At 41.3% G+C, this 17123-nt stretch overlaps 1 protein-coding gene across 3 annotated transcripts in view; it reads left to right on the forward strand.

Moving 5' to 3' along the window:
* pigb (phosphatidylinositol glycan anchor biosynthesis, class B) overlaps positions 1 to 10579 on the forward strand; it is a 35352-nt gene extending 24773 nt beyond the window's left edge. For all 3 annotated transcript variants that reach the window (XM_072574472.1, XM_072574473.1, XM_072574474.1), the window contains exons 10-12: positions 1779 to 1992; positions 7806 to 7986; positions 9815 to 10579. In XM_072574472.1, coding sequence (XP_072430573.1) covers positions 1779 to 1992; positions 7806 to 7986; positions 9815 to 9943 — 524 coding nt within the window. In that variant the 3' untranslated portion in view covers positions 9944 to 10579. The remainder of the gene's footprint in view (positions 1 to 1778; positions 1993 to 7805; positions 7987 to 9814) is intronic.
* The last annotated feature ends 6544 nt before the right edge of the window (positions 10580 to 17123 follow it).

The following is a 17123-nucleotide window of genomic DNA, read 5'->3' on the forward strand; positions in this document are numbered from 1 at the left end:
CCTCACTCCAAGACCCCTTTGTTCACCAACATTCCCTAGGACCTTACCATTAAGTGTATAAGTTCTGCTAAGATTTGCTGCTCAAGATGCCGCATCTCGCATTTATCTAAACTAAACTCCATCTGCCACTCCTCAGCCCACTGGCACATCTGATCAAGATCCTGTTGTGCTCTGAGGTAACCCTCTTTGCTGTCTCCTACACCTCCAGTTTTGGTGTCATCTGCAAACTTACTAATTATATCTCCTATGTTCATATCCAAATCATTTATATAAAAGAATTCCATAGACCTCCATCCTCTGAGAGAAGAAATTCCTCCTCATTTCTGTTGTAGATGTGCAACCTGTTTTCTGAGTTCTGCCCTGTGGTCCTCGAATCTCCCAAAAAGGAAACCAATCTCTTCTCATCTACCCTGTCATGATCTCCAAAAGTTTTGTATATTTCAATAAGGTCACTTCTCATGTTTCTAAATTCCAATCAGTACATGCCCAATCTACTCAACCTATAGTCACAAGGCATACATGCTGAACTTTGTGGGCGGCACAGTGGTTAGCACTGCTGCCTCACAGCGCCAGAGACCTGGGTTCAATTCCCGCCTCAGGCGACTGACTGTGTGGAGTTTGCACATTCTCCCCGTGTCTGCGTGGGTTTCCTCCGGGTGCTCCAGTTTCCTCCCACAGTCCAAAGATGTGCAGGTCAGGTGAATTGGCCATGCTAAATTGCCCGTAGTGTGAGGTAAGGGGTAGATGTAGGGGAATGGGTGGGTTGCGCTTCGGCGGGGCGGTGTGGACTTGTTGGGCCGAAGGGCCTGTTTCCACACTGTAAGTAATCTAATCTAATCTAATCTTAATGAATCCTCTCTTACCTGCCTCCAGTGCAAGAATATCTTTCGATAAGTGCTGTTTGTAAAATTCCAGCTGTGGTTTGACTTGTGCCTTGTATAGTTTTAGCAATTTCTCCCTACTTGATTAATCCATTCTCTTTGAAATAAAGGTCAACATTCAATTTACCTTGTCTATTATTTGCTGAACTTGGATGCTAGCTTTTTGTGATTCATTTTTATGATCTAAAATGTCTCTGTTCTATATCTTTCAGCAGTCTTTTTCCATTTAAGTAACAATCAACTCCTTGCTTACTGTTTCTAATTGAAATAAAATAATTAACACATTTTCCATATTTGTAATGAGCGGGCAATTTTAGGATTGTGGAGTCATACAGTCCAGTCCATCCATGCTGACTAATGTTCCCAAACTAGACTCATCCCGCTTGCCTGCATTTGGCTCATATCCCTGTAAACCTTTCCTATTCATGTACTTGTCCAAATGCCCTTTTAAATGTTGTAACTGTATCTGCTTCTGCCAATTCCTCTTTCAGAGGAGATTGGTTTTTCAAAAGATTTACTTTTTTGGCTTTGACCTGTTTATTTCACGAGGCACTTTGACTCAAAGAATTTCTCTTCATAGTTTCTTCCATTATCACTTTATGTAGACAGTTGTGTGATATATAGTTTTGTATTTTAACTAAATTAGTAACTTGGGAGTTGTTGAATTACTTTTAGATTATGCAAACTTGTGATTGAAAATTTGTCATCCTTGTCAAATGCATACTCTTTATCAAAGTTTGCATAACTGAAATAAAGGTCTAAAATTATTTACTTGACTAATATATTAGTTACTCCCTGTACTTACAGAAAATATTGCAGGCTTTAGATTTCCTTGTTTGTGTTCACTTAAGTGGAATTGTATATTTAATTGCTGGTTTAATTTCTTGTTTTGATTAGGCTACTCGTTGGCTAATTTGAAAACATGGAAGAAGCCAGCAGCCTGTTTACTATTGGTTGCAAATATGTCTGTAGTTTTGTATACTGGATTAATTCACCAGCGTGGAACACTGGACGTAATGCAGAATGTTCAACATCTCTGCGAGGACACGCCTGAGAAAGATGAGCCCTCCTTGTTCTTTCTGATGCCCTGTCATTCAACACCATTTTACAGGCAAGTTAAATACAATGCAATCTAATTTGGAAATTGAGAGCTTACAATACGATGGGATTTTAAATACCTTGTATACGTAGATATATATTTTGCACTATTGGATGCTTGCAATTTCAGAGTTAGTAGGAGTGACTTATTTTGTGCAAGGTGCTGAAAAATGTTTTGATTTAGTGAGGCTGCTATATCATCTTTGGGTGGATGAACAGAGGTGGGAGAATAGCTTTTCTAATTGCTATTGTGTTGCAAAGAATGAAGACAAAGTTAATAAAGCTATCCTTAAAATAATACTTTGAATAATCATTATGGGCATGTAGCCCTTGCAAAATATGAAATTGCTATTTATTTGATAAAGACTGGTGATAGAATGGTTGAAATTAATTCCTTGTTTGGTAAGTTCAGTTACAATGTGTCCACTCCATTTATCATTCTAATTTTAGGATAATTGTACAGTCAGCCAAATGTCTTCGGTTAATCGTGAAAATTTCGTTCCGGCTATGTAGGCACTTGTGCACGTGTTTAGGATGCACTTTAGCTTTATTTGTAAAACCTCAGTCAATTTATATTATAGATTCTGTAATTGGACTGTTCAGAGATGTTGTTACACATGTCTGGAGCAGGTGGACTTGAACCTGGGCCTCCTCGCTCAGCAGTAGGGACAAAACCATTTCGCTTCAAAAGCCACTGAGTTTCGAAAAAGAGCCAGTTAAGATGTACTAATACTGATTAGTTAAAAGACCCATTTCAGGTACAAAAATGTTTTCACAAGATTTACAGAATTGATTCTTTATCTAAATATGTCCAAAAGAATTATACTTGAGGCAATGACTTTACAAACTGAAACACCATTTTGTGACACTGCTTGACTGGGTCTCTTGTGTTTGTTAAAGCTGTTCTTCTGGATTTGTTCATCTTTCTCATATATGGAAACATAAAAACTCAGACTTTATTAACCCTTTCTAACATTACCCCATGCATGATCAAACACATCCTGAACTTTAATTGATTATTTAGTGCATGAACAGCTCATGGCGAGTCTTAGATTGGCAAAGAAACATGTGCCCAATTCCTGATTTGTTCCTTTTTAAAATAGTTTTCTTAGTTATATCACTTCTGACTGTCACCTCATTCATTCTTTAACATTTTATTGAACAGCCAGCCTTATAACAGTTTGACCCTCTCAACTTATCAATTCCAAGATAAGATCGTCTCACTGAACAATAAATGTGTCTGCCTGGAGCATGAAATGTATCCTTCTAGTAATTAACTATTATCCCAATTAATACGTCTATTGATTCTGGAAAAATTATTAATATCTTTAATGACATGAACCATGCGTGATTCCACAGTAACTATTGATACCTTAAAGCTCAAAATAATCATAAAACTGATCCAAATCATTTTCAAGTGAAGCTATGTCTTTGAGTAATAACTTTTCACCTCAAACATCCTTAACCTAAGTTTGCATTAGTTTGAGACATTAAAAGCAGCAATAAAACCATTAAACTTACTTTTGACCTAGCCATATGGCTTCTTCCCCAAAATAATAATATCAAAGAAAAGCCAATGAATTTCAGTGTGATACCAGATATGTTGACCATACATTCCAGAGACTGGCATATCATCTCAAATAGCATATCCCTCAGGGTGTTTGCAGTAAGCAAGGCATCGACTGTACCTTAAGACCATAAGACATAGGAGCGGAAGTAAGGCCATTCGGCCCATCGAGTCTACTCTGCCATTCATTCATGGCTGATGGGCATTTCAACTCCACTTACCCGCATTCTCCCCGTAGCCCTTAATTCCTTGTGACATCAAGAATTTATCAATTTCTGCCTTGGAAGACATTTAGCGTCCCAGCCTCCACTGCACTCTGCGGCAATGAATTCCACAGGCCCACCACACTCTGGCTGAAGAAATGTCTCCGCATTTCTGTTCTGAATTTACCCCCTCTAATTCTAAGGCTGTGTCCACGGGTCCTAATCTCCTCGCCTAACGGAAACAATTTCCTAGCATCCACCCTCTCCAAACCATGTATTATCTTGTAAGTTTCTATTAGATCTCCCCTTAATCTTCTAAACTCCAATGAAAACAATCCCAGGATCCTCAGCCGTTCCTCATATGTTAGATCTACCATTCCAGGGATCGTCCGTGTTAATCTCCGCTGGACACGCTCCAGTGCCAGTATGTCCTTCCTGAGGTGTGGGGACCAAAACTGGACACAGTACTCCAAATGGGGCCTAACCAGAGCTTTATAAAGTCTCAGTAGCACAACGGTGCTTTTATATTCCAACCCTCGAGATAATTGACAACATTGCATTCGCTTTCTTAATCACAGACTCAACCTGCATGTTTACCTTTAGAGAATCCTCAACTAGCACTCCCAGATCCCTCGTACTTTGGCTTTACGAATTTTCTCACTGTTTAGAAAGTAGTCCATGTTTGTATTCTTTTTTCCAAAGTGCAAGACCTCGCATTTGCTCACATTGAATTCCAACAGCCATTTCCTGGACCACTCTTCCAAACTGTCTAGATCCTTCTGCAGCCTCCCCACTTCCTCAGTACTTCATGCCTGTCCACCTAACTTCGTATCATCGGCAAACTTCGCTAGAATGCCCCCGCTCCCTTCATCCAGATCATTAATATATAACGTGAACAGCTGCGGCCCCAACACTGAACCCTGCGGGACACTGCTTGTCACCAGCTGCCATTCCGAAAAAGAACCTTTTATCCCAACTCTCTGCCTTCTGTCAGACAGCCAATCCTCAATCCATACCAGTAGCTCACCTCGAACACCATGGGCCCTCACCTTGCTCAGCAGGCTCCCGTGTGGCACCTTATCAAAGGCCTTTTGGAAGTCTAGGTAGACCACATCCACTGGGTTTCCCAGATTTAACCTACTTGTCACCTCTTCAAAGAACTCCAACAGGTTTGTCAGGCACAACCCCCCCTTACTAAGTCCATGTTGACTTGTTCTAATCTGACCCTGCTCTTCCAAGAATTTAGAAACCTCATCCTTAATGATGGATTCTAGAATTTTACCAACAACCGAGGTTAGGCTAATTGGCCTATAATTTTCCACCTTTTGTCTTGATCCGTTCTTGAACAAGGGGGTTACAACAGCGGTCTTCCAATCTTCCGGGACTTTCCCTGACTCCAGTGACTTTTGAAAGATCTCAACCAACGCCTCCGCTATTTCCTCAGCCACCTCCCTCAGAACTCGAGGATGTAGCCCATCGGGGACAGGAGATTTATCAATTTTAAGACCTTTTACCTTTTCTAGCACTTTCTCTTTTGTAATGGCAACTATACTCAACTCAGCCCCCTGACTCCCTTTAATTGTTGGGATATTACTCATGTCTTCCACTGTGAAGACTGATGCAAAGTACTTATTAAGTTCTCCTGCTATTTCCTTATCTCCCATTACTAGGCTTCCAGCATCAGTTTGAATTGGCCCAATGTCTACTCTTGCCTGTCGTTTGTTTCTTATTTATTGAAAGAAACTTTTACTATCATTTCTAATGTTACTGGCTAGCCTACCTTCATACTTGATCCTCTCCTTCCTTATTACTCTCCTTGTTATCCTCTGTTTGTTTTTGTAGCCTTCCCAATCTTCTGATTTCCCAGTGCTCTTGGCCACTTTATGGGATCTCTCTTTTTCTTTGATACATTTTCTGGCTTCCTTTGTCAGCCTCCCCGGATAATCTTTCTTTTCTTGGGGATGAACCTCTGTACAGTGTCCTCAATTTTACCCACAAACTCCTGCCATTTTTGCTCTACTGTCTTCCCTGCTAGGCCCTGCTTCCAGTCTATTTTTGTCAGTTCCTCTCTCATGCCCTCATAATTACCTTTATTTAACTGTAACACCATTAGTGGGTAGCACAGTGGTTAGCACTGCTGCCTCACAGCGCCAGAGACCTGGGTTCAATTCCCGACTCAGGCGACTGACTGTTTGGAGTTTGCACATTCTCCCCGTGTCTGCGTGGGTTTCCTCCGGGTGTTCCGGTTTCCTCCCACAGTCCAAAGATGTGCAGGTCAGGTGAATTGGCCATGCTAAATTGCCTGTAGTGTTAGGTAAAAGGGGTAAATGTAGGGGAATGGGTGGGTTGCGCTTCGGCAGGTCGGTGTGGACTTGTTGGGCCGATGGGCCTGTTTCCACACTGTAAATAATCTAATCTAAGTAATCTAATCTAATCTAATCTACATCCGATTTTGCCTTCTCTCTTTCAAACTGCAGACTGAACTCTACCATATTATGATCGCTGCTTCCTAAGTGTTCCCTTACTTTAAGATTTTTTATAAAATCTGGTTCATTACATAGCACTAGGTCCAGAATAGCCTGCTCCCTTGTGGACTCCATGACGAGCTGTTCCAAAAAGCCATCCTGTACGCATTCCATGAATTCCCTTTCTTTGGATCCACTGGCAACATTATTTACCCAGTCCACCTGCATATTGAAGTCTCCCATGATCACCGTAACCTTGCCTTTCTGACATGCCGTCTCTATTTCCCGGTACATGTTGCGCCCCAGGTCCTGACCACTGTTAGGAGGTTAGATTAGATTACTTACAGTGTGGAAACAGGCCCTTCGGCCCAACAAGTCCACACCGACCTGCCGAAGCATATACCACCCAGACCCATACTCCTACATTTACCCCTTCACCTAACACTACAGACAATTTAGCATGGTCAATTCACCTAACCTGCACATTTTTGGACTGTGGGAGGAAACCGGAGCACCTGGAGGAAACCCACGCAGACATGGGGAGAATGTGCAAACTCCACACAGACAGTCGCCTGAGGCGGGAATTGAACCCGGGTCTCTGGCGCTGTGAGGCAGCAGTGCTAACCACCATGCTGTCCACAAGTGCCACTGTGCTGCCCAGTACTGTCTGTACATAACTCCCGCTATGGTTTTTTTGCCTTTGTGGTTCCTCAATTCCACCCACACAGACTTCACATCATCCGACACTAACCATCTTGCACTTGAAAAATTCCCAACACCATGTCCAAAATTAGACATGGTTCTTCAATGAGCAACATTTGCTTGACAATCCTATGTACTTGAAGATTTATGCTGACAACCAAGTTAGGATTGTCAGTTTGCAGTGGGGTACATTTGTGTGTGTTGGGTGTTGAGTATATTAATACACAGGGATCTGGATTTTGCACACAGAGAAAATGTGACATACACTATGCCTGTTTGAACTCCACAAATAGGTGACCACCATTTGTGAGTACATTTCTTGGCAATGCCGTGACTCTGTCGGTTGACTTGTCTTATTTGAATTTAAACAAAGTGTGGCAGTTAGTTGTCAATCAGCTTTAAAGGGTACGCTCTCAATGGCAATACCTTTACAGTGCCTCTAACACCTGCCAACCAATCAGTCTCTTTTTCATGCAGTATGAATAGAGTTTTCCTTTGGATTAATATTCTTGCAAATTGTCCTGATGAGTGCAAGATGAAAAGTGTTAAATGTCAGTTTTTTTAGCAATACTAAAGGCCATCACATTTCAAAAAGAAAGTACAGATCTCTCTTTCATAAATATGTGATCATTATTGAAATCAAGTAATCTTGACCGGCATTACCCTTATTTTTGGATATGGAGAGAAAATTGTAAGCTGCTAATCATTCTATTGACTGACATGAGAGTAGGTCTCCAGCCTACTCTTCTATAGCTAGAAAAATCAGTTGATTAGAGGTGACAAAAAAGGTAGGTGAGGAGGAAATAATTAATAAAAGCATTTATTCTTAAAACTTGTGTGGTGAATGGAGATTATCTGCATGACTAAATTACTTTTTGTTTCTCCACAGCCATGTTCATTGCCCAATAAAAATGCATTTTCTAGAATGTCCTCCAGATTTGACTGGGAACAATAGCTACGTTGATGAAGCTGATTTGTTTTTTGAGGAGCCACTTAAGTGGTTGAACATAAGATTTTCTGGTCAAGCCTCGCTTCCCACTCACTTAGTATTTTATAATGTAATAGAACAGGTAAGTATGTATTTTATTGCAGATTGTTTTGCTATCATGTGTGTTTTGTTAATGTGAATTCGTTACAACAGTTGACAAGATGGGGACACTTTCTAAAGCACAAACTTTTAAGCATATGTTGGTTATAAAGTGATTCTGCCCCCGTTAGTTTTGACGTAGCTGGTATTATGTGATTTTTCTTACAACACAGGATTGCATGAGAATAGAACTACTGCGTTGTAGCAGAATCAACCATACTGGACTCAATATAAAAAATGATCATCTTTGTAATTGTATTGCAGGAATAGTAATCCAGAAGCTTTGTCAAAAAAGTTCAGAAAAGTGTCAAATTTCAATTCAATTAATTCAACAAACCTGGGAAAACAAAAACTGATGTTTGTAATGGTGGCCAAGAGACTGATAGATTATTGAAAAACACACCTGGTTTACTGTTGATCTTCAGAGAAGGAGATCCACTTTCACATCCTTTTTAACTCTATTTAACCTTCTGTTGTGTGGGTTGCATCTAAACTTGAATGGCACCATGAAGAGAGATTTGCTGGTAACCTCACTCGGGAACATTTTAACTACTATGGGAGGGGTTAGAGTTTAGGACCAGAATGTTCCTGAGAGGATGAAAGGTAAGAATGACAAGATTTGGGAACCTTGATTGACAAGCGATTATTAAAAGTTTCGTCGAAAAGAAAAAGGAAGTGTAAGTAAGGCTTAGGAAATGGAATTCAAACAAGGGTCTCCAGTATAAAGGAAGCAGAAAAGAAGTTAAGAGGGCTAGAAGGGACCATGAAATGTCCTTGGTAAGTAGGCTTAAGGAGAATCCCTACATGCAGGAGCAGGAGGGTAAGTAGGAAAAGGGTAGATCCACTCAAGGACAAAAGTGGACATTTATGAAGTCGGGGAAGTGGGTTAATTCCTTAATGAGTACTTCACATTGGTATGCACCAAGGAGAAGGGCACAGATGATGGTAAGATTAGAGATGGGTATGCTGATATTCTGGGGAATGTCAGTATTAAGAAAGAAGTGGTGTTCGGTGTCTTGAAAAGTATTAAGGTACATGAGTCCCCAGGGCCTGATGAGATCTAGTCTAGGATACCAAAGGAGGCAAGGGAGGTGAATGCTAGTGCTTTGATCTTTGTATCCTCTTCCAAAAGATTGGAGAATGGCCAGTGTTGTTCCTTTTCTTTCAGAAGGCAATAGAGTTAATCCGGGAAATTATAGGCTGGTGAGTCTTGCATAAATGGTAGAGAATTATTGGAGAAGATTCTTGGGAATAAGATTTACTCACATTTGTTAAAGAGTGTACTTATTAGAGATAGTCAGCATGGCTTTATGTGGGGGTGGCCTTGATTCTCCAAATTGATTGAAGTTCATTTTTGAATAAGTGATGAAGATGATTGATCATCGTGTTGAAGATGTTGAAGGTAGCTGAACCTTGATGTGAAAGCTGAGTGTCTTTTTCAGGGATAATTTAGATTTGTATGGAAAGCCTTTTAGCTGTAAATTGTTTTCAATTTAAATTTCTATTTCATTCTCTTCCTCATTTGTTATTTAAATTACGCATTGACTACTGTCAAATGAGAGTAAAGCAGGTTGCATTGACTGGCAATAAAAGTGCTGAGGAAAGATCTATGGAGCAGCTGGTTCGACTCTGTTCTTTGGTCTAAAATAAAGCATGGATGTGGGAATGTTGAGGAAATTTATTATATAATGTTAGCAAATCTCTTCAAGTTAAACTAACCAGCATATTTGTGAACAGTAACTATGAACAGATTTAAAAATGCTGCAATTTTGTGCATTTTCTAATCTTAAAATTTTGTTTCTGTCTCAAAGAAAATAGAACCATTTCTGATGACCAGGGGCTATGTGAAAACTGCGGTATTGTTTCACACTCATCTGCCAGATGGTCGGATAGGAAGTCACATTCACGTATATGAAAGGAAGATGATGGATAATAGATGACACTTTTTTATGTTTTAAACTTGTATGTAAATATTTCTACTATCTCAACTTTTTTTTTATAAATGTTCTTTCTCTTCCAAATTTATGCCTGTTTTGTTTTTGGATAACTGAGTTGATGTAGCATGGTATCTGTGCAACTATTCAATGGGAAGTGTTCTTTAAAATTGATGAAAATGTACTCTCCAAATAAAGTTGGAGCTGAAACATAGCGCTGCCCACGATGTCTATCAATAAAGTGAATACTGGGAAGTTTAACTTAAATAAATCATGTTTATTGAAGCAGAATATTCCTGGCCAGTGATAAAATGCTCAATATTAACAGTGAGCTCAGGAGTTGGTTGTTAATATTAATCCTGTTCCTGTATTTACTAAATGATTGAGAAAGTGGTAGGAGGTAAATAAGATCTGGTGTCCCTACTGATTCCCATCTTAGTAATTCTGGCACTTTTATGATTATTAGAAATGAATGATTCTGTAGAAGGTGAACCCTTCTGCAACATATCACCCAAATTAGTCAATTAACTGAAACAAGATTTCTCTTTAAATTTAAAATGTATAAGCAAGTATTTGTCATACTTCACAGATTCTCTTTAGCTATGTTGCATTTTCATGCTAATTAAAAGATTTTCTTTGTCATCTGTAATCTTTGTGTAATCCTTCCCTTCATAAGTATAATACCTTGCAAGTACAAATTTTCTTCATGGGTGGGCAAGCGGTTATAAAACTCATTACATGGCTATACTAGCTAATTACTGGCAAAGTTAAATGCATCATTTAATTGTTCAAGTTGTCTGTGATCAAGAAAGTGAATGTGAAACAAAACAGAAATTGCTGGAAAAGCTCCACAGGTCTGGCAGAAACTGCGGACAAAAATCAGAGTTAATGTTTAGGTCGAGTGACCCTTCCTCAGAAGGTGAATATAAAGCCAGTTTGGGCGGCACGGTGGCACAGTGGTTAGCACTGCTGCCTCACAGCGCCGGAGACCCGGGTTCAATTCCCGCCTCAGGCGACTGACTGTGTGGAGTTTGCCCGTTCTCCCTGTGCCTGCGTGGGTTTCCTCCAGGTGCTCCGGTTTCCTCCCACAGTCCAAAGATGTGCTGGCTAAGTGAATTGGCCATGCTAAATTGCCCGTAGTGTTAGGTAAGGGGTAGATCTAGATGTAGATGTAGATGTAGGGGTATGGGTGGGTTACGCTTCGGCGGGGCGGTGTGGACTTGTTGGGCCGAAGGGCCTGTTTCCACACTGTAAGTAATCTAATCTAATCTAATCCTGTCCTTCATAATAATGAGTAAGTTATCTCCTAGGAGAGGGTTCATGTATTTGCTCCAACTTAGAGGCATTCGAAATGATAGTTCGTAAGGTAATCCCAAAATTGATTTACAAGGTAATGAGACAATTTGGTCAAAAATTTGAGAATTTAACTTAATCCTCAACCTAAGTGTGATAGTATATACCTGATATTTCTTCAGTGACAGGTTGGGAAAATGGGTAAAATATTCATATGCCTCAAACAGTTTAAAGCAATATTGTCATAGAGAGAAAGGTAGTATGCCAGGGGGCAAAGATAGTGAGAGTTGACAGACAATAAATATATCATTTTGGATACTGTTGGGGGAATTACCTACCAGTGGAAAGCTTCAGCGGCCAGGTTTCTGGCTGTGTGGCTCAGAAGGGAAGGAGGACAGATAGGAGAGCGATAGTGATAGGAGATTCAGTGGGCGCAAATGAGACTCCCAGATGGTATGTTGCCTCTGGGGTGCCAGGATCAGGAATATCTTCGATCAAGTGTACAAGATTCTTAAGTGGGAGGGAGAGCAGCCAGAAGTCGTGCTACACATAGTACCAATGACATAGTAAGAAAAGAGAATATAGGGAGTTAGGTTGGAACCTAGAAGGTCGGAGAGCAGGGTAATAATCTCTGGATTGCTACTTGTGTCACGTACTAGTGAGGTTAGGAACAGCGAGCAAGTGTAGTTGAACACATGGCTGCAAGACTGGTGTAGGAGGGAAGGCTTCAGATATGTGGATCATGAGGATATCTTCCGGGAAAGGTGGGACCTGTACAAGAAGGACAGGTTGCACCTGAACTGGGGAGGTCCACCAATAAACTGGGCGGGGGAGGTTTGCTAGAGCTTTTCAAGAGGTTTTAAGCTAGATTGGTGGGGGGCGGAGGGTAACCAGAGCTATGGATCAGATCATGGAGTAGTTAGTGAATAGCTGAAAATGTGTTGCTGGAAAAGCGCAGCAGGTCAGGCAGCATCCAAGGAGCATCCCAAAACGGATGCCCGAAAAGTCGATTCTCCTGCTCCTTGGATGCTGCCTGTGACCTGCTGCGCTTTTCCAGCAACACATTTTCAGCTCTGATCTCCAGCATCTGCAGTACTCACTTTCTCCTCGTAGTCAGTGAATAGCCAGATACAGCATGTAGAGTCTGTGAGGAGGGATAGGCACTTGAAACGGCAAAGATGCAGTCAGTGTGATGAGTTGAAGTGTATCGTTTGTTTAATACAAGAAGTATCCGGGATAGGGCTGACAAACTTAGAGCATAGATCAGTACTTGGAGCTATGATGTTGTGGCCATTACAGAGACTTGGATATCACAGGAGCAGGAACAGTTGTTGGATGTTCCAGAGTTTAGAAGTTTCAAAATGAATCAGGGGGCAAGGGGGAGGTAAAATAGGGGGAGGAGTGGGCTTTACTAATCAGTGAGTATCACAGCTGCAGAAAGGCAGGTCATTGAGGAGAGTTTGTCCATAGAGTCCGTATGGGTGGAAGTCAGAAACAGGAAAGGAACAGTCACTTTATTGGGACTTTTCGACAGACTCCCCAGTAGCAACAGAGACAGGGAGGAGCAGTTTGGGAGGCAAATTTTGGAAAGATGCAGAAATAACAGAATTGTTGTTATGGGTGACTTTAACTTCCCTAATATTAATTGGAACCTCCTCAGTTCAAATAGTTTTGACGGAGCAGATTTTGTCAGGTGTGTCTGGGGAGGGTACATGACTCCATATGTGGGGAGGCCATATTGGATTTGGTGTTTGGCAACAAACCATGCTAGATGTCAGATCTCACAATGGGAAAGCATTTCGATGATAGTGATCAGAACTACCTGACCCTTATTATACTCATGAAGAGGGATAGGACCAGACAATATGGGAAAGTATTTAATTGGGAGAGGGGGAAATTACAATGCTGTTAGGCAAGAACTGGGGCACCTAAATTAGGAACAGATGCTGTCAGGGAAATGCATGACGAATGTGGAGGTTGTTCAGGGAGCATTTGCCGATAATGTTGGACAGGTTTGTCCCACTGAGGCAAGGAAGAGATGGTAGTTTGAAAGAACCTTGGGTGACAAGGGATGTGGAACGTCTAGTCAAGAGGAAGAAGGAAGCTTGCTTAAGATTGAGGAGGCAAGGATCAGACAGGGATCTAGATGGTCACAAGGTAGCCAGGAACTGAAGAATGGACTTAGCAGAGCTAGAAGGAGGCATGAAGCAGCTTTTGCGGTTAGGATTAAGGAAAACCGGTGGCACGTTGGCACAGAGGCCCGGGTTCAATTCCCACCTCAGGCGACTGACTGTGTGGAGTTTGCACGTTCTCCCCGTGTCTGCGTGGGTTTCCTCCGGGTGCTCCGATTTCTTTCCACAGTCCAAAAGATGTGCAGGTCAGGTGAATTGGCCATGCTAAATTGCCCGTAGTGTTAGGTAAGGGGTAGATGTAGATGTAGGGGTATGGGTGGGTTACGCTTCGGCGGGGTGGTGTGGACTTGTTGGGCCGAAGGGCCTGTTTCCACACTGTAAGTAATCTAATCTAATCTAATCTAGTGGTTAGCACTGCTGCCTCACAGCGCCAGTGACCTGAGTTCAATTCCTGCCTCAGGCAACTGTCTATGTGGAGTTTGCACATTCTCCCTGTGTCTGTGTGGGTTTGCTCCGGTTTCCTCCCACAGTCCAAAAATATGTAGGTTAGGTGAATTGGCCATGCTAAATTGCCTGTAGCGTTAGGTGAGGGGGTAAATGTAGGGGGAATGGGTCTGGGTGGGTTGGTCTTCAGAGGGTCGGTGTGGACTTGTTGGGCTGAAGGGCCTGTTCCCACACTATAAGTAATCTAATCTAAACCCTAAAGCATTCTACATTTATGTGAGGAACAAGAGGATGGCCAGCGTGATGGCAGGGCTGATCAGGGCTAGTGGAGGGAACTTGCGCCTAGAGTCAGAGGAGGTAGGGGAATTCCTTAATGAATACCTTGCTTCAGTATTCACTACTGAGCGGTACTTTGACATTTCTGAGGACAACATGAAACAGACTGATATGCTTGAACAGGTTGATGTTAAAAAAGAGGATGTTCTGAAAATTTTGAAAACTATGAGGAAAGAAAAGTCTCCTGGGCCAGATGGGATTTACCCCACGTTAGTACAGGAAGCGAGGGAAGAGATTGCTGGACCTTTGGCAATGATTTTTGTATTCTCATTGTCCACTGGAGTAGTGCCAGATGATTGGAGGTTGGCAAATGTTATTTGCTTATTGAATAAAGGGAATAGAGATCATCCTGAGAATTACAGATCAGTCAGTCTCACGTCAGTGGTGGGTAAAGTGTTGGAGAGGATTCTAAGAGGATTTATGATTACTTGTAAAACTATCATTTGATTAGAGATCAGCATGACTTTGTGAGGAGCAGGTTATGCCTCAAGCCTTATTGAATGCTTTGAGCATGTGACAAAACACAGTGATGAAGATGAAGGCAGAGCAATGGATGTGGTGTACACGGTATTAGCAAGGCATTTGATAAGGTTCTCCATGGTAGGCTCATTCAGAAAGTGAGGAGGCATGAAATACAGGGAAATCTGGCTGTCTAGATACTTAATTGGCTGGTGCTTAGAAGACAGGGTGGTAGTAGATGGAAAGTATTCAGCCTGGAGCTTTGTGGTCACTGGTGTTCCTCAAGGATCGGTTCTGGGATCTCTGCTGTTTGTGATTTTTAAAAAGACTTGGATGCGGAAATGGAAGGATGGGTTAATAAGTTTGCAGATGACATGAAGGTTGGTGGAATGGTAGATGGTATAGAGGGCTATTTTAGGTTGCAACGGGACATTGACATGATGCAGAACTGGGCTGATAGGTGCCAGGTGGAATTCAACCTGGAAAAGTGTGAAGCCATTCACTTTGGAAGGTAAAATTTGAATGCAGAATACAGGGTTAAAGGCAAGGATTCTTGGTAGTGTGGAGAAACAGAGGGATCTTCAGATCTATGTCCATAGATCCTTTAAAGTTGCCACACAAGTTGGTTGGGTTGTTAAGAAGGTGTATAGTGTGTTGGCTTTCATTAGCAGAGTATTGAGCTTAAAAGCTGTGAGGTTACACTGCAGCTCTATAAAGCTCTGGTTAGACTACACTTGAAACATTGTGTTGAGTTGTAGTCGCCTCATTGTGGGAAGGATGTGGAAGATTTAGAGAGGGTGCAGAGGATATTTACCAGGATGCTGCCCAGACTGTAGGGCATGTCTTATGGAGAAAGGTTAAGGGAGCTAAGGCTTTTTTCATTGGAGCAAAGAGGGATGAGAGGTGACTTGACAAAGGTACACAAGATGATGAGGCATAGTTAGAGTGGATGGCCAGAGACTTTTTCCTATGGCGGAAATGTCTATTACAAGGGGCCATAATTTTAAGGTGGTTAGTGGAAGGTTTAGGGGTGATGTCTTGGATATGGATCGGGTGCTGGCAGGTGGGACTAGATTGGGTTGGGATATCTGGTGGCATGGACGGGCTGGACCGAAGGGTCTGTTTCCATACTGTACACCTCTATGACTCTATGTCAGAGGTAGTCTTTTTACACAGAGAGTGGTGGGTGCATGGAATGCACTGCCAGCAATAGTAATAGAATCAGATACATTAGGGACATTTAAGTGACTCTTGGATAGGCATATGGAAGATAATACAATGAAGGGTACACAGGTTGGTCTGAACTTAGAGTAAGATAAATGGTTGGCACAACATTGTGGGCTGAAGGGCCTGTACTGTGCTGTACTGTTCCATGTTCTAAGAGTGAAATTGATGGACAGGTAGATATCTCACAAAGAGAACTTCCTGCAATCAAATACTGAAATACCGGAAATATTAGATACCTTATTATTGTACTTAGATACTCTTCTTGTAAGGTTACTTAGGAATTTTGAGGAAGTCTGTAGAGAGATACCAGTGTGTATAATTTGGATTAAGTCGGATGTGACTGGACAGCAATCAGTGTCCATGTCAATAAAACAATTTTTAAAAATCATTTGAGCCTAGATAAACAAGCTCACATGAAAATAGATTCAATGCATGTTTTTTAAAAAAAGATTTGATTGTATCTAGCCAAAGCAGCTAAAATTCAATGGTGATGTATGCTCCTAACCTGGATGGATTTACTAGATTCTGTACACTGTATAGAAAAGTAAGTGCGGTATCAAAAACGGATTCGTACTGAATGACTTGATTAGAAATTTGTATTGATTGGGTTAGCAGTGCTTCATTCCTTTCAAAGATTGATCTATTGAAGGGTTACTGCAAAGTACCTCAAACAGGAAACGCTAAAGAATCATCAGCTTTTATTACATCAAGTATATTATATCAATGTTGTGACACCACTTGGGTTTAAAACACCTCAGCTACATTCCAAAGTCCGTGTTTCAATTCTTTCCTAGGGTACCTGTTATTAATTTAGATGAACACACAGGAGCGCCTGGGAACAACATGCAAAACATTAGCCTTGTTTAAGCAGTTATAGTTAACTGGTTTGATGATGAAGCTTGCCAAGACGGAGTTCACGAAAACAAGAGTAAACTGCTTACGATATACCACGGAGGAAGGGTAATCATAAATCAAAATGAGGCATATCAACAATTACAGTGTTGATTTTCACATTTGTGATAATTCGTGGGTTAGATCCGGCTGAGTCATGATTCTTTGCAGATGGAGACAAACTTAACATTTCACATTCGAATCAAACTTGATGTTGGCAACATTACAACGAAATTGCAACTTTGCTATTTGCGTAATATGGGGGCGTACTTGTTTCTTGCAAAAACATTGTATTCGAAAGATAACGCCACCTCGGTTAAATGTCGCACTCACTAATAAAACAGAAGCACAATGTATTTTGACAGCAGATATGGTTTAGCACTTGTAAAGCACGATGTAGTTTA

The sequence above is a fragment of the Chiloscyllium punctatum genome, chromosome 7, assembly GCF_047496795.1.
Source record: "Chiloscyllium punctatum isolate Juve2018m chromosome 7, sChiPun1.3, whole genome shotgun sequence".
NCBI lineage: Eukaryota > Metazoa > Chordata > Chondrichthyes > Orectolobiformes > Hemiscylliidae > Chiloscyllium > Chiloscyllium punctatum.